The sequence below is a fragment of the Mercenaria mercenaria genome, chromosome 13 (assembly GCF_021730395.1).
Source record: "Mercenaria mercenaria strain notata chromosome 13, MADL_Memer_1, whole genome shotgun sequence".
Taxonomy (NCBI): Eukaryota; Metazoa; Mollusca; class Bivalvia; order Venerida; family Veneridae; genus Mercenaria; species Mercenaria mercenaria.
Window position 1 is genome coordinate 40,083,157 of NC_069373.1, and position 27,699 is coordinate 40,110,855.

The 27,699-nt window shown below is 35.7% G+C and overlaps 1 protein-coding gene across 2 annotated transcripts; it reads left to right on the forward strand.

The window, feature by feature from the left end:
* The first annotated feature begins 453 nt into the window (after positions 1-453).
* Positions 454-24,161, forward strand: LOC123528658 (clumping factor B-like). 2 transcript variants are annotated; one of them, XM_045308550.2, is made up of 12 exons: positions 506-606; positions 4,587-4,637; positions 5,265-5,441; positions 5,817-5,906; positions 6,508-6,671; positions 12,475-12,574; positions 15,515-15,654; positions 16,066-16,195; positions 16,666-16,766; positions 17,862-17,985; positions 20,137-20,369; positions 23,928-24,161. In XM_045308550.2, exons 3-12 carry the CDS (start codon positions 5,315-5,317, stop codon positions 24,018-24,020), a joined length of 1,302 nt encoding a protein of 433 aa, XP_045164485.1. In that variant the 5' UTR covers positions 506-606; positions 4,587-4,637; positions 5,265-5,314; the 3' UTR covers positions 24,021-24,161. The 2 variants fall into 2 exon arrangements, with proteins under 2 accessions (XP_045164484.1, XP_045164485.1); XM_045308549.2 differs by lacking the exon at positions 4,587-4,637 and having other exon boundaries at positions 454-606.
* The last annotated feature ends 3,538 nt before the right edge of the window (positions 24,162-27,699 follow it).

The window sequence follows — 27,699 nt, forward strand, 5'->3', positions numbered from 1 at the left end:
TATATTGTTCAGCGCCGGCGCACATTTTTGTAATAATAGTATAATAACAATACTAATAAGGTTGAATACAAAAAGACAGTCTATTTTCGCGTCCCCCAGCATGGTACCCTTACAAATACTTTCTGATATTAAAATGTACAATTATGACCGAAAAAGGGTGACAGTTTCACTTATTAAACATGAGCAGGGTTATTTTAATTTAAGCGTGCGATATCACTAGAGACCATGAAATTCTACAATATAAATAGAATTATGACAGACTGTGTCCTAAAAATACTATGGAGAAACAACCAAATTCTCTGGAATTCCTTTTAGCAGTTATTATTCAGTTGTAACGCACCTTTTCGTAACAAATACGCAATTAATTGATTAATAATCAAAACAGTATTTCTTCTTCGGTCGGCTGCGAGTATTTTCGCTATGAAGCACGTGCCAATTTTGAAGTGTGTTTCCATGGCAATGCATGCAGTTATTACATGCCAGAACCACGTGGCTAATAGCAAGCGTTTATTATGAACGCTTTTCTTCTACAAGAAGTCTTACTACAGAGGTATAATTCACATTTTACGGAACTACGGAATAAAATAACAAGTCGAACAAAACCAGGTATGATGCTTTATTTTCATATGAATATTTATAGATTGGATGGTGGTGCTTTGTTTTAGTGAATTTTGTGGTGTTTTATTTGTTCTTTTATGACCTCTTTTGCGAGTTTGACAAGAATTTTGTGTGTATATAATTTGGCATTCTAATTTTAACATTTTAGGAACATTAAATGTAATGGAACAAAATATACATCACCGATGTGCCCAAACCTCTATCTAAACATAACACATATGGTATTAAAGATAGTAAGGAAAAAAGTAGTTTATTTTTCATGTGTACAAATTGGAAGACTGTAAATGATTGATTTTCCCAATGAGCCAACATAGTGTTGTATTGTGCCACGCAATGCATTAGGAATTCTTAAAATGAAAGGTGTAGCTTGTAGTGTGTGTACGTGTGGAACAGGATAGATAGCACAGCTCATGAGCTACCGTTTATAATCTATCTATTTTCAATTCCTGTCACGATGTTAGATACCCACTATCTTTAGATTTTAAAGTCACACTGACTCCATGTTAATGCATCTTTACATAGAACATGCGTAAATTATTAATTTTAAAGTTTTATCATCATCAAGTAAAGGTTTAAATTGTCAGTTCACATTCTAAATGATTGTCTCCTAAATGATTGTCTCATATCTTTTAAATCTTAAATTTGAAGCTTTAGCTTTTGTTGAGCATTATCTAAATCTGAAATTTTATGTCTATCCCAGAATCTCGTACCAATAATAAATCGTTCTCCGCATGAAACGGAGATAGATGGGGCACTAGTTATACTATATTTCTTTTTGTCAAACAAAGAACACCTGATTGGTCAAACAACAACTGCATTACGCGATTTTATATTCATTGTTTTACCAAACAAAAGGATTCTCAATATATTTTCTTTCTGCACTGACCTCCAGATCGTACGACAACAAAAAAGAGAAAATCTTAAGATATCTGAAAATTAGATATCAAAACATATATGCGGATGTGTTCAAATTGTTTTTGGTATTTGTAAATGTTGAGTTCTGCGCAACCTGGGGCTAGAGGGCGTGGACGGTAGCATGCATTTCCACTACCGTCCATGAACACGCTCAATCAAACCAAGCCTGCAACATTTTCATTTTTGTCGTGTTGAGCGACCTGTGGAGGTTCCACTTTTTCTATTTTATTGCTAGAAGAAGGCTTTGAAACCTAGTTACTAACAGATTATATATCATGGACACACATAAGAATTAGTTGTTTTAATGGGGTAGCGGAGGTAAACACTGCGGCCTTAATGATAAAGCTTTATATTCAATGGCTGTTAAATACATTGCTTCGTGGTGTATTGGTCAGGAACGTAGAAAGGTTTTTATTGCAGCGTCGGACCGAGTTCGATTCCCGACTTGGACATGTTCTTTTTTTTCTTCGTTTGGCATTTTTAAGATAGTTTAGAAACAAAAACTTTTAAAGTAAATATCGGGGTGAATTTAACTTGTTTTTGTGTGGTTTATATGTGTTAATGATAGAAACATTTCACCTTACTAACAAAACTTTTAATATTCAGTATGCACATTTCTCAGTTTATTTCTACGAACAGAAACACAATACGCGGTTTGAATCAGTTCAGTTTTACGATATAGAACACTATACATGTAGAAGTTTAGTCTGGCTACCGACTAGATAATCTTTCTTTTTAGAAAAAAATATGTTATATATTCCGACTTGAGAAGAAAAGGGACATAATTATACGAAATTTGAATAGCTTCAGGAGTTAACTCATTTGAACAAAACAAAGGGTCTGAACACGGTTAGCAAATACAACAAATGTATGTTTAAATTTCTCTTAAACCATTTATTCATCGAAAATGTGTAAAAGTAGGAAGCTGACTCAGACTATGATAATATCTTTCGAAAGAAGGTTGCTTAATTCTTTGGTCAGATTCCAATACAGGTGAGGAAGTAGAGCTATCAATGAGATAATGCCAACTGTAAATAGAATCTCAGAGGAGAGGCGAACCATCACATAGTGTTGGTTTTTCATTGCAGTGTGTGCAAAGTAGTGACGAAATGGTCCACGGGACTGTTTCGAAAGTAAAACGAAAGAAAATCTATAACAGAAATGAATCATTAGCAAGCTGTTAACGTATCTTAAATCGTTATGTAATTGTACCTGTTTATTTTGTAGCCGTAACTATTATATGCACCAAATGTTTCGTGTTATAGCAAATCTATGAATATACCGAACAAAACAGCTTACCCGCTATTAGTTCTTTTGCCAGTAATTTAAAAATTACTGAACGTACAATTTTGAAATTTAATCTACACTTAGAACAATATGTTGTTGATAAGTTTTCACAATTTCAAAAAGGAAAAAAAAAAAGAATTAAATTATGCTATCATATAAATTCTCGCGTTTTACGACTTCAACCCATCTTGGAAAAGTCACACAAAAATACACTAAAACTTCTAGAATTTACAAACTAGCGGAACACATTATGAGGGAAGAAAATGACAATAAAAACAAAATAATGGCGTTGTCATGCCCTATCGTAAAAGAGCATTTAATATGTGTGAAATTTAAACATTTCCTAGTAAAAAATCAAAATCTACACTTCCTTATTTTTATAAAGTGTATATACATGTATTTTCTAAAAGCGTATCTTTCATGTGTACTTTCATGACTTTTTTAAAACGGACTTTGGTAGTAAAATGAATAAAAAATATGTTTTTGCGTAATTTAATACTATTGAAATTTTGTATTATTTTAATATTGACAGATCGATCTAAAGGTCCCCTTAATTTAAGAAATATACTTTAAGTTATTTCAAATTATTTGCAAGATAGTAAATGGCGGGTTAGTTCTTTGGTTCAGTAGAATAGAATTTACCGTTTCATATTGAAACAGCGAGTACCTCCAACAATCGTCTTGTGTATTTGATACATTGTCTGACTAAGTGGAACGTCTGACAGATGTTTTCTCGCAGACAGCAACTAATTTATCTAGTTACTCACTGATATCTTGCCAGGAATAATTATCTCAGAAATGTTCATTCATAGTACAGTGCCTCCTGACAGTGCCTCCTGTATTAGTTTAAAATACATAGATAAATATTTCTTTATACTTCAGTCATGTAACCTTTTATCGCATATGGATTTTTTTTAAACTGAAATAAGTAATCCAGATCTGATACACTTTCACTTTTTAAAGTTGTGCTTTGTAAAATATAAATAGTTTTCTTAGGTCAGTTTAAGTACTTTAGTTGACTGGTTTTTGTGTGAGTCTTTTATTGGTTTCGCGAATAGCATCATCGTTTGAGTGTGTTAGTGCTCTACCTACATTTTGTAATGAGATTTACAAAGTTTTGGTTGTCTTGACGAACTCCATAGATCCATAAAAGCATGTCATTAAAAAAGATACCGCTTAATATTGGCAATTCGAATCTCCAGTACTTAGAAAACTACAGCGATACAAATAATGATAATACAAATATTGACCAGTCATGCGCCTAATATTGCATCATGTCCATGTACCGTAAACCAAAAATTGTTTTCAACCCGTTTTTAGAGGTGCAGCATTGCCGTTACATTTTCCTGGGGAAAAAACAATACATTTTCAACCAATCTGGTGAATTGTTTCAAATTTGATCCGTTTCCAAATGAAAATCGAAGTTATCACATCTTTCATAGTCAGAATCAAAGGAACAAACAGACCTTTTTTCATCGTTTTGCCAGAAAAGAAGGAAATATGAGCACATTAAACTTTGGGATAGTTTTTCTGAAGGTTTAATAATGGAAGAGGCGGTTCCCTTCCGGTGACGATATATTATACTTTTCCGGGATAAAAATGTGTCAACATTTAAAAGCTATTTATAGACTAAATAAGTAAAAGACAAGATACTGTACAGCATATACACTGTACTAAAACCCACTGTACTATACTGTAGGATTTAAGTTTTTTAGACTAGTAATTGGATATATTCGCATAAAGTAATATTGCTTTGTTCTATGCAGGGCGATTGCAGAGCTTTTGATATCATCATCCCCACAATACAAAGGAACAAGGTACGCAGTTCTTCAATCATTTTTCAGTCACATGACATCAGTTATGCATCCAGCCAACTCCAAAAACTATCGCATCCTCTGTGTTACAGCATAAACAACAACAGTTGTAGTTATTTACAGCTACCTCAAGCAAATTCTCTTGTTTACTGTCTTATTTTCTGTGACATTCCTATCATTGAAATTAAAAATCTCAATGGGTTGTCACATCTGTTCGAGCTATTTTCTTCTTTCTTATAAGGTCTTTAAACAACCAAAACATAAATATTCCTCATTCACATTGTATTTTGCTCCTTTAGGTTATATTTGTCAGCCGATCAACTTTTATATGTTTTTTTTTTTGTTAGGGGAGGGCATTCATTAATGTTGTAAGAACTTGTTGCCCAACTCTTTTTGCTTTACTTCTTTATGCTGTGTATATGTTCTGTTATTGTAAATTATGTAAAGAGCAAATAAAATATGATTAAACTAAACATTTAGACTGAGACTGTTTACATTATATCTAAATGTCTGGGGAAAAATGATTGAGTAACTTTCCATCACACCATCTCACACGTACCAGTAATTTTCCGTTGTTATTTCCAAAAGAGAATTTGACGTGGAGTAAATTTCCATTGTATTTTATTTCAGGATCATTATGGAATTGTAATCCCAACTCCTCCAGACCCGTCGGACACAGTATGCAAAGGAGCCTGAAGCTGAAACTTCAAAATGCAGTGAATCAAATATCGTTCGCCGACACCGATACTCCTGCCCTCTTTGTAGGGGGCAGGAGGCGGAATCGGAAGAAGCGAAAGAACAAAAATGGTATTTTTGCCTTCGTACTGATTTCATATTCAATACGATATGTGATTTATATGTGTGCAAATGATATTTCAAATATTTATTTACTACACAGTCCATTTCGCAAACAGTGTAAAGCCTGCATGAAAACAGTTCAGTATATTTCATTTTGAAATGAATAAAAACGACGTCTTTACTGAATGTTTATTTTAATATCACTGTGATAATAAATCGGTTAGTATTTCGCTGTTACCAGAAAACAAATAAATCACAAAAATTCTATATTTTGAGGCTATATTTTCCATTACCCCTTGATTTAGCCAGTTTGTGTAAAAATGTAATTTTATTGTCATGAATTAGTTGGTAGACTTACCAAGTTAAATATGAGTTTTGTTTCAGGACAAGCCAAAAGAAAAAATAAGAAGGGGACAGAATCAGAGCACCCATTCGTCTTAACTTCTATAACACCAGATTTTGAATACTATCAAGGTAAACCTTTTTTGTACCACAAGTACAAGAACAAAAAATACATATGTTTATCTCGAAAAAGGTATAGTGTCGAAACGACGATGAAATAAACAGCTGAACTGTCCTTTGAAAGAATGTGACTGATCCACATAGCTATTTCAGCTGACAGAAATCTTTCATACTTTCAAGATTAGTATGCTTCAATTAGAAGATGTAGCGCCCTCACTAAAATGCAAACTCTTTCAGCAAAATTTGCCATAGTTTCCAGTTATATAGGCCTATCTAATATCTAGCTTTTGAGACCTGCATTCACTTGTTGTTGGCAACGGTCGATCAGATACCAACATTCTTATAAACTATACATCGGTACGTTTATAAACTATCTGATAATATATCTTGGATAAAATTATTCCAATTCTGCAAAATTATTTTGTATTAAAAATAGTTTTGACTCATTTCCAGTCTAATTAAAATGGAAATTTACTTCTCCTTTTGAAAAACCAGATTCCGCTGATTACTAATATAAAGAAACTTTTGACAGTTACATGTTGTTCTCAAAACTGCATTATTATACTAAAAGTACAGAGGCACCATTTTGCCAATGAATAACTATATTCTTCAGATTATGTACCTCAAAGGCCAGCTATTACATCTGTTGAAACAGAGCGCCCAGTGTCGTGTCTGGATATTGGAGAACCAATGTTTATATATGAACCAGAAGGGAAAACACAAATTTTGATCACAAATCCGGACCGTGATTCGCTGTACTGTAGCAACGAAAGCTTGGTTAGTAGTGTTATTTTACCCATTGCCATTCGGGTATTTAGACGTCTTATTGTTTTAGTATCATGTTTTGTTTAAGGATTTACCCAGTAGAATACCGTCTGAACACCCTTTAACTTGTATCTTTTTCCTTAAAGTAAATTATACTGACGAGATAAAGAAACGCCTCATTGAAATTTGGCGTTATTTTTTTCCTAACGCTTTAAATTGTTGTAAAATGTAGTAAATCTACATGTACTCTAACCGACAAACACAGTGAACAAAAACTCGCGCGATTTCATTCAGCCAATTGTTCACTTCATGTACCTGGTCATGATTTCCTCGTGCAGTCCGTGCATGTAAACCATGTGGTTTGATTGAACGATTTTTGCACAGGTACATGTGTAATACGACACACAACCATATTTTCAGCTATTCTCTGAAAAAAACATTAGTTTTCGTAATGCCGAGGCTTTATTCTGAAGAGAGGGTTCAGGTTTTGGCTATGCTTGAATGTGGGCGAACGCAGGAACAAGTTGCTAGACGTTTTAACGTCTCTCGTTCGACAATTGTGCGTCTTATTCGACGTGTTAGAGACATGGGAACGTCTATCGATAGACCACGTTCAGGTAGACAGCGCGTAGCGTCAATACGACAGGATAATTATATACGCCGGCGTCATTTACGTGACAGATTTGTGACGGTGGAATCTACGTCACGTATAGTTGTAGGTAACCGTGGACGTCCAATTAGTCGACATACTGTGAGAAATTGACTCAGAGAACGCGGAATTACCTGTCGTAGGCCCTACCGCGGTCTAATTCTAACGTTACGCCACCGTCACCAACGTCTTATTTGGGCCCGCAACCATCGCGGCCAGCGTTGGCAGAACGTAGTGTTCAGTGACGAGTCGCGTTTCAACTTGAGGAACGCCGACGGACGTATCCGTGTCACGTTGCACGCGTCACCAGGGACTTTCTACAGGCTAGAAACATTAATGTTTTACCTTGGCCGGCGTGTTCACCGGACTGCAATCCGATTGAACACGCGTGGGATTATCTCGGACGGCGGTTACGCCAACGTCAACCCCAGCCAGCAAACGTCCGGGAACTGGTAGCCAGAATCCCACGGTGTCTGTTACGCAACTGGTGCGGCTCTATGAGGCGTCGCCTTGCTGCTGTGGTTGCTAGCAGAGGTGGCCACAAGCGCTACTGATTTTTCTAATGCAATTTCTCCGACCGGGCTATTAAAATTCAAGATTTAAGCATAATGCGACAATGAAATGATTTCTTATTGACCACAAATTCTTGTAAAGCATCAAATTTGCGAATGGAATTGTTCTTTTCTAATTTTGAATCACGGTTAACGAAAAATTGTATACCGAGTTTGAATGAGGCGTTTCTTTATCTCGTCAGTGTATTTAGATTTCCTTTTCGAGGCTAAACAGTTAATTTCACTGTTTAAGAAAACTGCAAACGGGAAAGTCGTGTTTTCGATCTAAGATGAATGAGGGTAATAATTCAAGATCCGGAAAACGCTTCCATTCAGCAGATACACCTTTTTCCTGCATATTTAATTTTACGACACCGGTTAAGATTTCGAAGTACTTTGTCAATTATAGGTTAAAGGTCAGTAAATCAATCCTTCTTTGTTTCATATAGAAAACGACAACTTCAGGTCGTCTTTATGTATTTTTAGAGAACATCACTTTTTCCTACACCTATTTTTCATGGAAGTTCTATCAAAAATAAACGAAAAAATGAAAAGAAAATAGGGGGTTGAATAGTTCCTAGTGATATGCCAGTCAGTTGTGGTCTGCTACCCTAAAAATGGCGCATATTTGCTCTCGTCCGCGCAATAAACACCTACTTCCGATTTCGATCTGCAAAACTTGCCATGTGGGGTGTATGAACATGAAAACCATCTCATTTCATGCAGAATGTATTCTAGCAGTGAAAAAGTGTGAGTGATTAAAGCATTCGTTCTACACGAATTTGCGCAAAACAATGGGAAAATTAGGATCTATTTATTATGGACTTCTTTCGACCGAATTACTGACCTTATTCCTCAAACGGGATTATTTTGATTGCATTATCTATATATGCAATATGTTTCTCTTGTAAATTATTTTAAAATTCTTAATATTTTTAATAATTCTATAACAGATAACAAATCAGCTTCAAAGGCAGGTGTAATAATGAGGGTAATAATTCCAGATCCGGAAAACGCTTCCATTCAGCTGATACACATTTTTTTCCTGCATATTTAATTTTACGACACCGATTAAAATTTCGAAGGACTTTGTCAAGGCCTAACTAAACTACAGGAACCAGCGTGGGAGCCATCGGGTAATGGCTGCCAGGCATTGAACACTAATTTTTCACTTGGCATGGCAACAGACGTCTAAATTGAAGCTAGTTTCTGTTTAAATTTCATTGTGGATGTATTTTTGACATTTTGGTAGGAAAAATGGGACAGCAGGTTGTATTTGGTGAAGTGAAGCTCAATTTTAGTATGAGTAGTACTTCCAGGTCACAGCAGTGTGATTTTGATGTCAGTTTACAGTAAGCAAATGTGACCAGAGAAATCTCTCTTAGAAGATACATGACCCCTACTTATCTCTTCATTTTATATCAGTTTTATCATAACTCTTTAAAATGAGGTAAGGATTTGTTCTCTGAAATGGGTCTAGCTATGTTTGATAGCTCTTTATAAAAAGTCAGTTTTATATAGAATATATAGGGAAGACTATTTAGCTTATTGTGACCTTAAACGGGATTATTTTGATTGCACTATCTATATAAACAATATAATATGTTTTTCTCTTGTAAATTATTTAAAAAAAATTAATATTTTTAATAATTCTATAACAGATAATAAATCAGCTTCAAAGTCAGCTCATCGGTTTAAACAAAAGGTCAGAAATATAAGCGACATTGATATCAAACGCTTTAAGTAAGCATCAATACATAAAAAAGATATTTACAGTAGTTTCATTTTGGCAGTGTTTTTTTTTTCTCACAAATTCGTCGACCTAATCCCACAATGCCGTAAGTCCATTTTTGGCATTCAGAGAGAAACGAGTTTAAAGCTGCTTAAATTTTGGAATCACAGTCAGTTTGTCGTATTAATTAGTTCTTTAAAGATGTAATAGAGATCTTCAAGATTGCTAAAACTAGACCTGTAGCATTTTTCAATTAAGCCGACGAAATGTCCTCTCAAAGGCGTTTCAACAGTATGAAATTCAGTTAAATTTTATGCTCATAACTGTAAATATTCAGTTCAGTATTTTTAGCCCACCATCATCAGATGGTGGGCTATTCAGATCACTCTGCGTCCGTGGTCCGTCGTCCTTCCGTCCGTCTGTCCTTCCGTCCGTTAACAATTTTTCGTTATCGCATCTCCTCAGAAACTACCAGGGGGATTTTGAACAAACTTTGTCAGAATGATGTATTGGTACCCTAGTTGTGTCCCCCTGAAAATCAGACTGGTTCAACAATTTTTTAGTGAGTTATGGCCCTTTGTTTATTTCTATAATTTACATAGATTTATATAGGGAAAAACTTTGAAAATCTTCTTGTCCAAAACCACAGAGCCTAGGGCTTTGATATTTGGTATGAAGCATCATCTAGAGGTCCTCTACCAAGATGATTCAAATTATTTCCCTGGGGTCTAATATGGCCCCGCCCTGGGGGTCACATGGTTTATATAGACTTATATAGGGAAAAACTTTGAAAAACCTCTTGTTCAAAACCACAGGGCCTAGGGCTTTGATATTTTGTATGTGACATCATCTAGTGGTCTTCTACTAAGATTGTTCAAATTGTCCCCCTAGGGTCAAATATGGCCCCGCCCCTTGGGTCACATGGTTTACATAGACATATAGGGAAAAACTTTGAAAATCTTCTTGTCCAAACCACAAAGCCTAGGGCTTTGGCATTTGTATTGTAGCATCATCTAGTGGTTCTCTACCAAGTTTGTTCAAACTATCCCCCTAGGGTCAAATATGGCCCCGCCCTGGGGGTCACATTGTTCATATAGACTTCTATAGGGAAAAGATTTTTAAATCTTCTTGTCAATAACCTACAACATTCAAATTTGGACCGCATGTATGGTTTTGAGTGGCAAGATGAACCTTGACATGAGTTGACCTTGATTTTGACCTAGTGACCTACTTTCACATTTCTGTAGCTACAGCCTTCAAATTTGGACCACATGCATAGTTTTGTGCACTGAAAAGAACTTTGACCTTGACATTGACCTAGTGACCTACTTTCACATTTTTGAAGGTACAGGCTTCAAATTTGGACCACATGCATAGTTTTGTGTTCTGAAATGAAATTTGACCTTGATTTTGACGTAGTGACCTACTTTCACATTTCTCAAGCTACAGCCTTCAAATTTGGACCACATGCATAGTTTTGTGTACCGAAACAAACTTTGACCTTTACATTGACCTAGTGACCTACTTTCACATTTTTGAAGGTACAGGCTTCAAATTTGGAGCACATGCATAGTTCTGTGTTCCGAAATAAAATTTGACCTTGATTTTGACCTAGTGACCTACTTTCACATTTCTCGAGCTACAGCCTTCAAATTTGGACCACTTGCATAGGATTGTGTACCGAAACAAACTTTGACCTTGACATTGACCTAGTGACCTACTTTCACATTTTTCAAGCTACAGCCTTCAATTTTGGACCACTTGCATAGTTTCGTGTACCGAAATAAACTTTGACCTTAAGATTGACCTAGTGACCTACTTTCAAATTTCTCAAGGTACAGCCTTCAAACTTGATGCACATGCATAGTTTTGTGTACAAAGAACTTTGTCCTTGAAATTGATCTAGTGACCTACTTTCACATTTCTCAAGCTATAGCTTTCGAATTTGGACCACATGCACATTGTTGTGTTTGGAAATGAAATTTGACCTTGAGCTAGTCAGTAAGTCTTGAAATTTGGAACACTCAAAATTGGCACATTGGTGGGCGCCAAGATCACTCTGTGATCTCTTGTTATATTTCCATTCATTTCGTGCACTGTAAAATGATTATTGAACTGGATGCGGATAGTTGTTAGTGTTAAACCTTTTAACTGATTTCAGAAATATGCCGATCCAGTCATTCAAAACGTTTCTCTATGCCCTTATAAACTGACCATATGTGTATTGAAATAACATACTATTTTCTACAAGTCCCCTATTTACCTTTTTATAATGCCTAAATAAATATAAATGTACTTTGACCAGTCTATTGTTCAACACTGATTTGAAGTTTATTTCTGATGTCGTGTAATAAAACACTTATTGAATGGCTGCATCTTAGTATGAATGCACAATGTATATTAAAACGACTTCCTCAAGTATAGCTCTATTTTACAGAAAACTTAACAGTGAAACTAATAAGATTTATGCAAAAGTGAAAGATATTACAAACCATGATACATAGGCCTACCTTATAAAGGCATTGTAAAAATGCAAACGAAATATTTGCTAAAACTATATTACACATGGTTAGTCAATATCTATATAGGCAGTTGCAATAACTGTTCTTAAGTTTTGTAATAAATCGAACATTGATAAACGACTATATGAAAAAAATACATTTACACGTAACATACCGTTTTTCACTAGTTACGAAGGTGTGCTACTTATTTTTCAATATATTTGTGGTATAATATTTTTGTAACGGAGATATACTTACTCCAAAGAACTTATGCAAACTGAAAGTCTCAGGAAACATTTGAATTATTTTGAAGGTCTCTTCCAACCCAACCGTTATATGATAAAATCCTTTTAATGTGCTACATCTTGTCCGTTTCTTTCAGGACTCCTCGCACTCCAGACACGACAGTGGTTGCGAACAAGAACCAAAATCTGACGATGACTTTGAGATAATTCTTGATCAGGAAACCAACGCTGACAAAGGTACGTCCGTCTGCATCATACCAGAAGTAATGGTCACAAAAGATAATTGAGCCGCGCCTTGAGAAAACCAACACAGTGGGTTTGCGACCAGCATGAATCCAGACCAGCCTGCGCATCCGCGCATTCTGGTCAGGATCCATGCTGTTCGCTAACAGTTTCTCTAATTGCAACAGGCTTTGAAAGCGAACAGCATGGAGACTGACCAGACTGCGCGGATGCACAGGCTGGTCTGGATCCATGCTGGTCGCAAAGCCACTATGTTGGTTTTCTCATGGCACGGCTCATATGATGATGATAAAGTGTTGTTGTTGTTGATGACGATGATGATGATGATGATAATAATAATAATAATAATAATAATAGATAATAACAATAATGATGATAAGCCCGCCCGCTTAGCTCAGTAGGTAAGAGCGTTGGTCTACGGACCGCGGGGTCGCGAGTTCGATCCTCGGGCGGGGCGTATGTTCTCCATGACTATTTGATAAACGACATTGTGTCTGAAATCATTAGTCTTCCACCTCTGATAATTCATGTGGGGAAGTTGGCAGTTACTTGCGGAGAACAGGTTTGTACTGGTACAGAATCCAGGAACACTGGTTAGGTTAACTGCCCGCCGTTACATGACTGAAATACTGTTGAAAACGGCGTTAAACCCAAAACAAACAAAACAAACAATAATGATGATAATATTTTTTTTATTCAAAGAGGGTAAAACCCATTAAGTTTTATACGTAACATACAAATCGTATTTCCAATGAGGCTCTCTAGCAAACACAGAACCTTTTACACATGCAAATGAAAATGTCACAATCAGTCCATAGAGCGCACTTGTAATTGAAGTTAAACTCATGTAACATAGTGAATCTCTACACTATATTAATCAAATTAAAAGAAAGATTTTTAGTAAATATTCAAATGATTTTACTGGTGTTACGATAGGCTGGTTTACATGTCAATGAAGGTAATAATTACAAACGTAAATCGGTTAATTTTACCAAGTAAAATACTGTTTTGAAAAAAAGGTTCTCTTGGGTTTACTTGTGACAAGAATACCTTCAAAGTGAGGGAAGGGAGCACATTTAGGGTCAGTAAGCTAGCTCATCACAAGTGAATAAACGACTACAAAATTAAATTCAAAATCAGCATCTGTAAATGATACACTTAGGATAATTTTCCTACCAAATATTTAATATGTGTGTAATTGTAAACTTATTCAACAACTCGATAAATGCAGTTTGTAATACACATCAAGAACTTGTCTGTTGCACGCGCTAAGAACCTGTCTGTAACACATTCGAGGAATCTTTTCGTACAAGTCTGTAAAACACGCGAGAAACCTTCCGTACCACATACAAAGAACATGTGGGTACCACACGTGAAGAACATGTAAGTACCACTCACAAAGAAACTGTCTGTACCACACGCAAAAACCATGTCTGTATCACACGCGAAGAACATGTATGTACCACAAGCAAAGAACCTGTCTGTACCACACATGAAGAACATGTATGTACCACGCGCAAAAGAACCTGTCTGTACCACACGCAAAGAAACTGTCTGTACCACACGCGAAGACCGTGTTTGTACCACACGCAAATAACCTGTCTATACCACTATCACACGAGAAGAACATGTCTGTACCACACAGGAAGAACATGTCTGTACCATACGAAAAAAAACATGTCTGTATTACACACGAAGAACATGTCTGTACCACACACAAAGACCATGTCTGTACCACTCGCGATGAACATATCTGTACCACACGCGACGAACCTGTCTGTACAATACGCAAAGAGTCTGTCTGTGACACACACAAAGACCATGTAGGTACCACACGCGGAGAACATGTCTGTACCATACGAAAAAAGAACATGTCCATACCACACGCGAATAACCGGTCTGTACCACATGCAAAGAATATATTTGTACCACACGCGAAAAACATGTCCGTACCAAATGCAAAGAACATGTAGGTACCACACGAGAAGAACATGAATGTACCACTCAGAAAAGACACGCAAAGACCATGTCTGTACCACACGCAAAGACCATGTCTGTATCACAATCGAAGAATATGTCTGTACCACACGCGAAGAACCTGTCTGTACCATACGCAAAGAGCCTGCCTGTGACACACACAAAGACCATTTAGGTACCACACGCGAAGAATATGTCTGTACCATACGAAAAAAGAACATGTCCGTACCACACGCGAATAACCGGTCTGTACCACATGCGAAGAACATGTCTGTACCACACGCGAAGAACATGTCTGTACCATACGAAAAAACATGTCTGTACCACATACGAAGAACATGTCTGTAACACATGCAAAGAACAAATATTGTCTGCATGTAAAGACTGGTTTGGAGATTCCGGTTACAGATAAATCTTACAATACTCAAATATTTTGAAATTCGGACCGTAGGCATGTTTGTACAAATGAAATTGAAGTATTTATATGTGATGGTTTGTACATCCAGCCGCGTATAACCCAAAATAGGGAGTGAGCTTGACATATTGAATGTAGATCTATAGTATTTCGTAAATGATCAGTTAGTGTTATGTTTTGTTGTTGTTTTTATTTCCAATATGCCGATAACGTAATTGTCTTCACGCGATATCTTTCTTTTCGCTTAGCGTTTCTTTAAGTGAACGTTGAAATTATGTACTCAAAACGGGCCGAGCACAAAAACTAGCGATTTATGAAAATAATCTGACAAAAGACATACCAGTATGTTTAATAACTCTGATCTATTCAAAACGGAAGTTAAGATCTAAAACCGTATTTGATTCACAGTTATAGGTTCCAATGCTCCTTTTTACTGGCATATTTTAATACAATACCTCTTATGACAGTAACAAAAAAACACACTTAAATATATGATATATACTAGTATGAAGTTGGGTAATGTAACATATATCTTTTTGAAGACACTGAACAAGATTCACATAAGAAAGGCTTTCCAAGGACACATAGCCGAGATTCTGGTGTTTATGATGAAGAAGATGAAGACGTTTCTGTTGTTGATGCTGGATTTGATGAAGAGATGGCGGATGACAGCACTCTGTCTGTGAGTAGACAATGATAATTTCTTTTTAATATGCACTGTGTTCTGCGCTGTGATATAGTCTTTAATACTTATGTGTTAATCATATGTAACGCTCCACAAATTCATCGATGTTACAGAAGTAAAGAAATTGGCCTGACATTCCAAGATAAACAATTTCTTTTTATTAATATATTGCTTCTGCAGTTTATAAATGTATCGATATGGTACTATCAGCTCTGTATTACTGATGTTGTTCTTCAAGTATAATTGGATATATATTTGTTCCTATATAACGTATTCTTTTTAAATTATGATGCAAATATTTTGTAATTGCGACTTACAAAACTATTTTCGTATTGGACTCTAGTGGTACACCAGCAAGCTTATGAGATTAAGTATCAAATATTGCTAAAGCACATTTTCATTTTTTAGGATATATCAAATGAAGAAAAGGTCAGCTGCAGCTTGAAAGATGAACTTGAACAAGCGGAATCCAGTTTAGCATCGACAACAGAGTTTGATGAAGATGTAAGCCAGTTTGAGGAAATTGACTTGTCCGAAGGTGAATGTCACATTTCACATGTATATTTATGTTCCATGCATGCATTACAATTAATAATATATAAAAACGTAAACTAACGTACGTTTATAGAATTATTTCAGTCTGTTAACATGTAAATTGAAAAAGAGACATCTTACAAGCATACATACATTTTTATATAAACAACTCTATAAACTGATCATATGAAAGAATTATATGCAACAAAGCAACTTAATAACATTCCCACGTTTCGTGAGAAGTAAAGAAATGTGCAACACACCTCACGTCACCTGGTACCGACTGGGCCATAACTATATTCAAACAAAAACGCTGCATTAATTCCATGATTTCAAAACATCGAAATAGTAACAACAGTGTTCTCAGGCTTAGTGAAGTGAGATGTTGTATATAACCATCAGACTGCCTCGCGACAGCACTAATGAAAACGATATAGTTAATAATAACTTACTGATGTAAATGTATATTTTTAGATACAAAAGAAACAGATATCAAGGAATCAGATGAACAGTCTGAAATTAAAATAATCACCGATATCAATCATATCTCGCATGCGGAACATTTCCTTAAACTGGTAAGTTTAGTTGTATTCATTTTATTAGTCTGGGTGAACCGTTCTCACATCTTAATGTTCAGTGTTATTTTTAAAGGTTTGTAAGTTTAACTTAGATACATGAATTCATCTGTGTTCATTTCAAGTAATGTATCTATAAGATTATGCAATCCTTTGTCGTAGTATTTACTTGGTCAAGCAAAAAATAATTATTTCTCCCTCCACACCTACATATTGTTTGTGCCCTGTCCGTCCGTCCGTCCGTCCATTCGTCACACTTAATTTGAATTATTTCCGATCAATAGCTGGAGAACCATTTGGCCTAAAACCTTCAAACTTCATAGGGTGATAGATATGGCTATATTGTTTTTGGGGTCACTCCATCAAGGGTAAAAGTCACAGAGGCCTGAACATGCAAACCGTTTCCGATCAATAACTTGTCAACCACTTAATCTAGAACGCTGAACTTTATAGGATGATTGGACATGCTGAGTAGACAACTCCTTAAGATTTTGGGATTACTCCATTAAAGATCAAGGTCACAGGGCCCAGAATCCGTTACACTTAATTTCCGATCAATAACTGGAGAACCATTTGACCTAGAACCTTCAAACTGCATAGGGTAATAGGGCTTACAAAGTAGATGACCGGGGAGGATCAAAGGTCAAGGTCAGAGTGGCCGGAACATATGGAAAACCGTTTCCGATCAATAACTTGAGAACCACTTGACCCAGAACATTGAAACTTCAGTCACTAAACCAACCATCAGTGTCTCTTTGATTTTCGCTCCTGTGGGAGACGTGCACTTTTCTGCAGAAGCATCTTCTAGCTTTTGTATTCAAAATTTTAGATTTATGCAGAAGTTACTTAGTAATAAGGCAGGGCTATGTCTCCTACATATAGTAAAAATATCCATGCATCTCTTAGATTCATTAATTATAAACTCTGGTCCAGTATGCATGTAGAACAACTAAAAAGAGGTGCTGCTTTATTTATGACATTAGTTCATTCATCATTATATGACACTAAGACATGTTTAAGAACGTTGAAACGATTGAAAATAAACCACGTGACATTTCAAGTATATTACTTTTTGCAACCGAAATATTGTTTTAGGGCGATGATGATGACGATGATGACATCATATTCGACATATCTCAACTGGAACTTAACACCACGGAAGAAGATATTTCGAACATCGGAAAAGAAAACTTTCAGCTGAAGATAAATGAAGGCTCGAGTAAGATCATTTTTTCTGTCTATTTGTTGCATTGTAATATCCCAGGAGCCCTTCTGATAATTATTTCAAGAGCGGACAGGCACCTGGTCAGGACCACTGACCTTCCGAAAGCCATATAGAATGATGACATCCTCTCATGAAGAATTCTACACTGCAAATGAGATTTTGAAGCCACGTCGATGAGGGGCAAGTGATTTGGAGTCAGTGACTTTCACTACGCCGCCACGGAGACACCTTATAGTAACATGATGACTATAGGTTATAACACACTAAATAGTTATTGTTCTTTATTCTATATAACATTGACCTAATTCCAATGACCGCAGCACACATCAGGACCCATTTTAAATTTCTATAACCTACATTTTCTCGAAGAATATTGTCAGTACTACCTAAAAATCAATAGAAAAGTGGGGGTCATGTTTGATGCAAGAAAAATAATTTCAGTCAAACACAAACTGCAAAATCAGCTAAAAAATGAGACCCCAAATTATACTGGTGGTGTATGATCTACGTTTCCATGAAAAATTTTGTAATGTTGTTATTTCATTATGAAAATGCTACCTACATGTCAAGCATAGATCTGTCATGTGATTTTAGCACAATAATTGCAAAGAAAATAAGGAAAATAGCTCTACAGAGCAAAAAAACTGAGGACTATTTGTATCCGCCATTATGCGACTACCATTTCTTTTCGCGCCATTTTTATGCCCCCGAAGGGAGGCATATAATTTTTGAACCGTCTGTCCGTCTGTCGGTCTGTCAGTCTGTCCGCAATTTTCGTGTCCGGTCCATATCTTTGTCATCGATGGATTGATTTTCAAATAACTTGGCATGAATGTGTACCACAGTAAGACGACGTGTCGCGCGCAAGACCCAGGTCCGTAGCTCAAAGGTCAAGGTCACACTTAGACGTTAAAGGTCATTTTTCATGATAGTGCATTCGTGTCCGGTCCATATCTTTGTCATCCATGGATGGATTTTCAAATAACTTGGCATGAATGTGTACCACAGTAAGACGACGTGTCACGCGCAAGACCCAGGTCCGTAGATCAAAGGTCAGGGTCACACTTAGACGTTAAAGGTCATATTTTATGATAGTGCATTGATGGGCGTGTCCGGTCCATATCTTTGTCATTCATGCATGGATTTTAAAATCATTGGGCATGAATGTGAACCACAGTAAGACGACGTGTCGCGCGCAAGACCCAGGTCCGTAGGTCAAAGGTCCTAAACTCTAACATCGGCCATAACTATTCATTCAAAGTGCCATCGGGGGCATGTGTCATCCTATGGAGACAGCTCTTGTTCTTTTTAGTGTCTGTATGCCTATATATATGACAATATTAAAGAAAAGGGAACATCAGTACAAATAATCTACTATAGCTATTTCGTACACATACACCTTCCATACTATGTAAAACCTATCATTCATTCTATTCTTGTTTTTAGTGCAATGTCGAAAGGTAACTACTGAAATGAGTTAAACAAATAGCTAAATGTCTGGTATGAATTTATTTGAAGTTGTGTTATTAGTCCCTTACCAGGAACTATTGGAATGCCCTCCGTCCGTCCGTCCTTCCGTCCGTCCGCAAATATGTATCCTGCGATAACTCTAAGAGTATTAGAGATAGGTTCATAAAACTTGGTATGTGAATAGAGGGCAATATGTAGATTATGCACTTACATGACTTATGCTTGTATTTCAAAGGTCAAGGTCACTATTGAAGGTCAAGTCAAAAATGTTACAGCTCCATAACTTTTTATGCATTGATGGATTATCTTATTGCTACACATAAAGGTTCCCCGTGATGAGACAATGTGTCAACGCATGCTCTATCCTTGTCAGTTGAAGAAGTCACAGTTCAAGATCAACTGATTCATTATATTTTAATTACATTGAAGGATTTTTAGTTAACACAGAAATGTTCCCTGTGATTAGACTATGTGTCGCGCACATAACCCATGGTTTTCGATCAAAGGTCAAGGTCACTGTTGAAGGTCAAGTAAAATTGATTTTCCACCGGTAGGGAACTTCTGTATTGCCACTGCGATACTCGGTCACTTGTTGTTTTTAATCTAATCAAGATGTTGTTCATATAAATATATACATGTTCTGTAAAAAAAAAAACACACGCACACTTTTTTCAGTTTTTGATCCGACGGACCTGGAGGAGCACACCCCACAACGATTACCTATGGACCTACTAATTGATGATGACAAAGACGACGAGGTTTTGTTTGACGCTGGTACCCGCAAGGAACTGAGTATAACGTGCAATCCGCTCTACGAACAAAGTTTGAAAGATGAGGAAGATAAACTTTCGATAAAAAGTTACCAGAGTGGTTTCAAGACAAATTTCGACAATGTCAATCATATTCGGGTAAGATCTATATCCTATTTGCTTATTACATCAATTTAGTCGCTACGTCTTTTTGTAAATTTACATGACATTACCACATCTATGATTATGTCAGGTGAAATGAAACGCATATGACCACACTGGCCATAGCTTTATCAGATCAAGTGGTTCCAACGTTGTTTGAGCGGTGAATTTTACGCCGATCAGATGGAGAAATATGGCCGATACTACAAATTTCCGGAATTGTAAGTATGAGTTAAAGGAATTTCTACCCGTTAGATAACGAATCAAATGAAAACGATGGGTGCACCTGGAGCGCAAATGTGTCTATATTTTAGCACATGTGTCTATTTAGCTGAGATTTGTGCCGTTTATTCAAGCACTTCTGTACAGTCCGGCGGGGGAAGGAGATTTTTGACAGTTTTTGACAATATCGCCTCAAATTTAGTGTTTTTCGGGAACAAGTAACTGTTAAAACACTTTTTATGTAAAGGGCTACCTCTTAAAACAAAGCGTGTGTATTTTCATAGAATTATTCTGGGTTGTTTCTGAACAATCGGCCGAAAACCTAATACAACGCCGTTTCGAGTGGGTCGCTATGCAACGCAATCAAGTGGATACCGTTCTGTGTCTTACTTGCAAAGTCTTATTCGTCTTAAAAACAGTCATTATTTTCAAAGTCTAGCAATGAATAAATTAATTTGGAGAGTTTTATATCATCATCTTGATTCCGCCATTTCTAATATATTGTACTTTTACATTTTTATGCTCACTTAACATTTCACATATTTTTGCGGACATTGTCAAAAAACATCAACACATTTATAAACATAAAGCAAGGATGAACATCGAACAATATCATTGAGTAAATAATAGTATTAGTTCGTTAAAACAAGAACCAGTTCACGGATATTTTTCTCCTCCACGAATGGAACTGAACAGCATGCCGAAATCGGGTTGACTCTTTAAATCAGTATAGTTACAGTTGGTCACTTTTAATCCCTTAAAACCAATACATTGTGATTTCATTACTGATTTGTGGTGCATTTAAGCTGCTTATACAAAATAAATAAAGTTTGGTCCATGATAAAAGTATTGATCAGTTGTTTGTATATATTTTCATTCATATTCCTGGGGAAACGTTCATTCATTTTCAGAGAGATAAATCACAGAGACCGTTAAAATTGGCCAGGGAAAAGGCAAGATTTTATTTGTCCTCCAGAAAACAGAAACGATGTAATAAAACTCTATGGCCGCCGTTTAAAAATGAAAATACAAATGAAATACAGACACCAATGAAAAAAATAGTACAACTGTAACACGTCTCTCTTAGTATTGCTAGTCCGTTTATTTTGTTTCATTGGTGTCTGTATTTCATTTGTACATTTATACATTGATACCACGCCCATTAAAATCCGTTCACTTTAGCTGTGTCTATCCCTCGCTACTAGTGTATACTAATACAAAAATGGTTGGAAGAAGGTCAGCGTACGCCGTTGAAATACGGTCCTATATTAAGAATCGTTGTACTCTTGGCATAGGGTGTAAAGACATTTTTGATGATATTTGTTCTGTTTATGGGCATAATGAAATATCTTTTTCGACAGTTATACGTTGGTTTAAGAAATTCAAATGTGGGTTAGTTTCAACAGAAGATGAACCACATGGCCGTCGGCCGAAAACAGCAACGTTTGCCAAGATGGTTGCTAGAGTGAAAGAAATAGTTGCTACTGATGCAAGATACTCCGCTAGGCAAATAGCTAGTATGATTGGCATCTCATAACAGCAGCTCATACAATTCTGAAACGTAATTTGAAAATGAGGAAGATTCCCCATCTGTTGACAGATGAGCAGAAAAAGGCACGCGTGCAATGCGCAAACTTGTTGCTTAAATAGTTTCCAAATTACAATGCACGATCTTTCGCAAATGTCGTCACTGGTGACGAGACACGAGTTCACTTTTTCGAGCCCAAACGAAAGATTCAGAACAAAAAATATGGGCAACAAAGTCTGGCAAAAGACCATGCATTGCAAAGCGGACCATGAGTGTCAAGAAGGTAATGTATGCCATATTCTTCACAACACTGGGTCCTGCCATTCAGGTTGCTGTTCCTAAAGGCAAATCCGTAAATTCGAAGTTAAACAAGACTAAAGGTTTTCGAAAACTGAAGAAATATTTCAAAACTCGAAGACCCGCGACTGGTTTGGCCAATGTCAGATTGCTACATGAAAATGCGTCATCACACAAGGCGTCTATTGTACAAGACTTTCTGAAGCAGGAAAAGGTTGTTGTGCTCCCTTCATCACCCTCCTTATTCGCCTGACCTTGCCCCGTGTGGCTTCTTTTTGTTCCTTAGGCTCAAGAATACCTTTCTGGTCGAAACTTTGTGCAGCGCAAATACCTCGGTTCTGCAATATTCCAGTGTCTTCATAGTATACCTAGAAAATACTACGAGAAAGGCTTCAAGGATTGGATTAGAAGACTGAAATTTTGCAAATCTGTTGGAGGTGAATACTTCGAGGGGACCAAATAAAATTTTCATTGAAATCTATCAAGGATACATTTTTATGTGCTCAGATGCATTCATATTTGAACAATCCTCATAAAGAGTTAACCCGCTTTTGGCATGCTGTTCAGTATACCATTCGTGGAGGAGATAAATGTCCTTGAACTGGTTCTTGTTTTACAAACTATTACTATCATTTACTTAATGATATTGTTCGATGTTCATCCTTGCTTTATGTTTTTGTGTTGATGTTTTTGACAATGCAAACATATGTTAAATGTTAAGCGAGCATAAAAATGTATTATATATATTTAGTACAAGATATTAGAAATGGCGGGATCATTATAATGATATAAAACTCACTAAATTCATTCATTGTTAGGCTTTAATGACTGTTTTTAAGACGGATAAGACTTCGCAAGTAAGACACAGAACGGTATCCACTTGATTGCGTTGCATAGCGACCCACTCGAAACGGCGTTGCATTAGGTTTTCGGCCAATTGTTCAGAAACAACCCTGAATAATTCTATGAAAATACACACGCTTTGTTTTAGTAGGTAGCCCTTTACATAAAAAGTGTTTTAACAGTTACTTGCTCCCGATAAACACTATATTTGAGGCGATATTGTCAAAAACTGTCAAAAATCTCCTTCCCCCGCCGAACTGTACAGAAGTGCTTGAATAAACGGCACAAATCTCAGCTAAATAGACACATGTGCTAAAATATAGACACATTTGCGCTGCAGGTGCACCCATCGTTTTCATTTGATTCGTTATTTAACGGGTAGAAATTCCTTTAAATCATACTTACAATTCCGGATATTTGTAGTATCGGCCATATTTCTCCATCTGATCGGCGTAAAATTCACCGCTCAAACAACGTTGGAACCACTTGATCTGATAAAGCTATGGCCAGTGTGATGACTAACGTAAGGAATGGCGTGTTTTCTCTTGGAAAACTACGGTACACTATGCCAATCTTAACGCATATGAAAAAGTAACGAGAAGAATGATTTTTTGTTTGGCTTTTAAAAATTATGTTTGCTTTTAATTTTTTCTGGTATTTTGTAGATTCCGGGAACTGCGCCAAATAAATCCCAAAAAGAATCGTCTCGCCTGCTTTCATCTCAAGATGATGACCTGGCCTGCTGTGTTATTTTGTAATATTGCGTGCAGAAAACTGTGACAAAAAAAAACACGTGTAACCTTTGCCTTTATGTTATTCGGTGCTATTTATATTGTGTTTTACCTGATGTGTTTTGTTATGTCGTAATACAGAAACGAAGTGCCGCTTTCTAAACAAGTCCCACTGTGTTGTTATATCATATAACATACATTTCATTCCATATCCTTGTGCAATGTTATATTAATACTAGGGATGGGAACGAATACTGAAATCAGTATTCGAATATTCGGTTTGCCATATTCGAATATATTCGAATATTCGGTTTGTTTTAATGGAAGCTTTAAATTCTTATTAAGTGATTGGTATATACACAATGTATTCATTTGTTTTAAGCGTGGATCATCGTACGTAACAATGTCAAAAACTGTTTGTTTCGGGTAACCTGATCCTAACTAGCAAAACCTGCCGATCCTAGCGTTTTATTTCACGATTCTGTCAGTATAATCATGAACATATTTAACTAGTTCAGTGTTTTAGCTTCAAAATGATATAAAAACTCAAAACGATTATAATTTAGACCGTCGCAATTTTATCTAGGTCGTCCAATTCAAACACGTGACGCGCTGTTGCATTACCGCCGCCATTTTGAAAATTTTCAATCGGCGTGTAAAAATCGTCGTGTAAAAAGCAAGTAAACCTCCTTCAACATGAACTTATACATCAATCATATGTTATTTCTTGATTTTATTATAAAGTACGTCGAATTTAATTCGAATACGACCGATTGCCGATGAAAACCGATTCTGTGGATGGTCTGAAACGTCGTACAAAATATTGTGAAAAGATCGACAATGTCTACAAGTTTGGTATATTGTTTTCGAAAAAAAGATCTACAACTTGTTGCATAAAACAGGCGCCAATAAAAATGAACAAAAGATAAAAAGATATCACATTTACGCCTGATACAAACTGTTAATCCGTAGCGATGACCCCAGGTAATTATGCATTGCAATTTTCTTGTTAATTGGACATCTTTTGACATGCATCTGACACATTGACGCCTGTTGCAAACTGTTAAACCTTAACGATGGTCCCTGCCAAATATGCATTGCTATTTTCTTGTTAATTGGACATCTTTTGATACACGATAAACCAACATGAAATGGTTTTATTCTGTAGAATTAGCATGCTCATATTGCCCAAAACCAATGATACTTATTTTGAAATTTTTTTACGAATATTCGAATTTGATTTTCATATTCGAATATTCGACCGATTTTCGAATATTCGAATATTCGTTCCCATCCCTAATTAATACACATTAAGTGCCTTAATATTTTGTATCATATATACCTTTGCGTGTTTTCGCTTATTATGATCATATTTTCACAGTTATTTGAAAATCGGTCAAACGTACAAGAAAAAAATACAAAAATACAATATAACCACTGTATTTGGGCTTACAGCTTTCTTCCAAATAAAGTGAAACAAAATACATTGTTTCGTGATCATAGTATTAAGATATTTGTTTATGATATATAATTATGTCCTTGTTTATTATGGTTATGACCCACACATGACCCCTATGCAGGACTGACTTATGTTATTATCAGCGAATATCAGTATAAAGGAGCACTGCAAGACAATCTTACATAAAGCAGATCCCTAGAGGTCCTGTGAAAGTGGCGGTCAATTTTGAGCGTATTTTCAAAAACTGAATTATAGATTTTTATACAATGACTTAAGTTGTGTTGGGATACAGCAATACGTGCATATGTTAACCTTGTATTGTACAAAGGATAACTACAAAGTTCACGTTTCACTACAACAGGAAGTACTGACATCGATAAGAATATGAACATAAATATGATAGGGTTATGTTGTGTGGCTCCCTCCCCCCCACCAACTCACACAAATGTCTTTAAGCGTAGGAAACGTGACTATGTCACATTGTGTACCATGTGTTCAATATATTTGTGTTGCTAAGCTTTACCTTTACCAGTATATACAATGGATTGTTCAAATGAGCATCGCCTGTTCAAAAGAGCAGCAACTTTGAATCTTGATTATGTTATTGTCCCATATTTGTATCATGGTAAAGTAGGTACTCACATGTCTTATTCGTATTTGTTAAATTACAGATTTTTGTATGCACAATTTAGATCAACTTTGTACGTACACGTTTACATGCCAAAGTATTGTTCTTTTAGACAGAATAGAAACAAAAATCATGCATTATTTCTTTTTAATTTTTGGCGCTCTTACTTGAAAATTAGATAAACATTTTTGAAGAAATGCTTGTTATCGGTAAAATCAGATATAAAGTATATTATTTTTTCTAGAAATAGCCCGTGAATGTTTTCTGTACACATAACTTCTAAATGGAATGAATTTTGCCGAATCCGCTTTATATCCGTGTGACTTTTTCTGGTTTGTTAAAGTAGCAAAGCTTAATTCAACTCAGGTAAACCGTTTTGGATATACTTAAATTTAATGTGACACAAATTTAACTTAAAACCAATTATTGTAATGCTTATTTCTAATTATGCAACTTATCATATCCATTATACAATGTATTTTTTCCGGATTATCTTACAACTTCTTATTGGCAATATTTTTCACTCTGATTTTTATAAATGCAAGTTTATTCATTTTTATGTTTAACTTATGTAAACCTGGAATATTTTCTTTGCTAACTTATTTCTTTTATTATTTTTTCTTTTCGAATTTGACGTCAGCCCCGATTTATGGAACTTAATAAAATTGATAAGATTCCATAAATGTACACGTCTCTTTTGAAAAGAAGCTTTCTGAAGGCAAAGATGATTGCGAGTAACAAGCAGGTTTCGAAAATTATACAACGATGATAATATTGATGATGTATTCAACTTTATTATGTATTTATGATATAACATGTACATTTTCACATATACTTTCACATATACTTTATGTAAACATGTATCTTAAAATTTGGTGCAATAGTTTTATAAAATCTCATCTTTTTTAGTATTTATACCTATACACCTGTTTGTCTCAGAAAGATCTCATTATCTGGGACAACCACTTGCTACATTGTTTTTTGATGATTTCTTTGGTACGAAAATGAATATTAATGTTACAAACTTCGACAATGTTGGGATTTTCTTGAGACAAATAATGTATGTTCGACATTTTTGTTCAAACGCTTTTGAAATGAGTCGTGCAATAAAACTTTACTTTAGAAAAAAAGCATTGTTTTCATTGTGATTTTCTAACGACTAAGAACACAAAGTATATATTAGGGAAAATAAGTCTAAGAATTAGCGTTGCTGTTCAATTTGATACTACAACAGATGATAACAAACAAGTTGCAGATACCGAAAAATATCGCGCAGAATATCATTTTCGATATGAACAATTTCTTGTTATAGAGACATAATTTTCAACTAATTTTGCACACAACACAAACAACAGAATGCTTAACACAAATATAAAACGTTCGGCATGAATTTGATTACGAAATAATTGCCGCAACCATAATTGTGTTCCCTTTCTCGAAAACCGTAATATCTATATTATGAATATACCAGTTATATGATGTAATATAAAGAAGAAAACAGAACCTATGTGGTTACTTACTGAAGCTGAATGTATCTCGATTACAACTATAACCTATGTGGTTACTGACTGAAGCTGAATGTATCTCGATTACAACTATAACCTATGTGGTTACTGACT

Bases quoted from the DNA above. Each gene is read 5' to 3' on its own strand.
- LOC123528658 (XM_045308549.2), top strand. From the start codon at position 513: ATGAACGCTTTTCTTCTACAAGAAGTCTTACTACAGAGGTATAATTCA. The intron at 6,672-12,474 runs GTTAGTAGTGTT...CGTTTCTTTCAG, and splicing joins ACTGTAGCAACGAAAGCTTG to GACTCCTCGCACTCCAGACA. The intron at 16,196-16,665 runs GTGAATGTCACA...GTATATTTTTAG, and splicing joins GGAAATTGACTTGTCCGAAG to ATACAAAAGAAACAGATATC.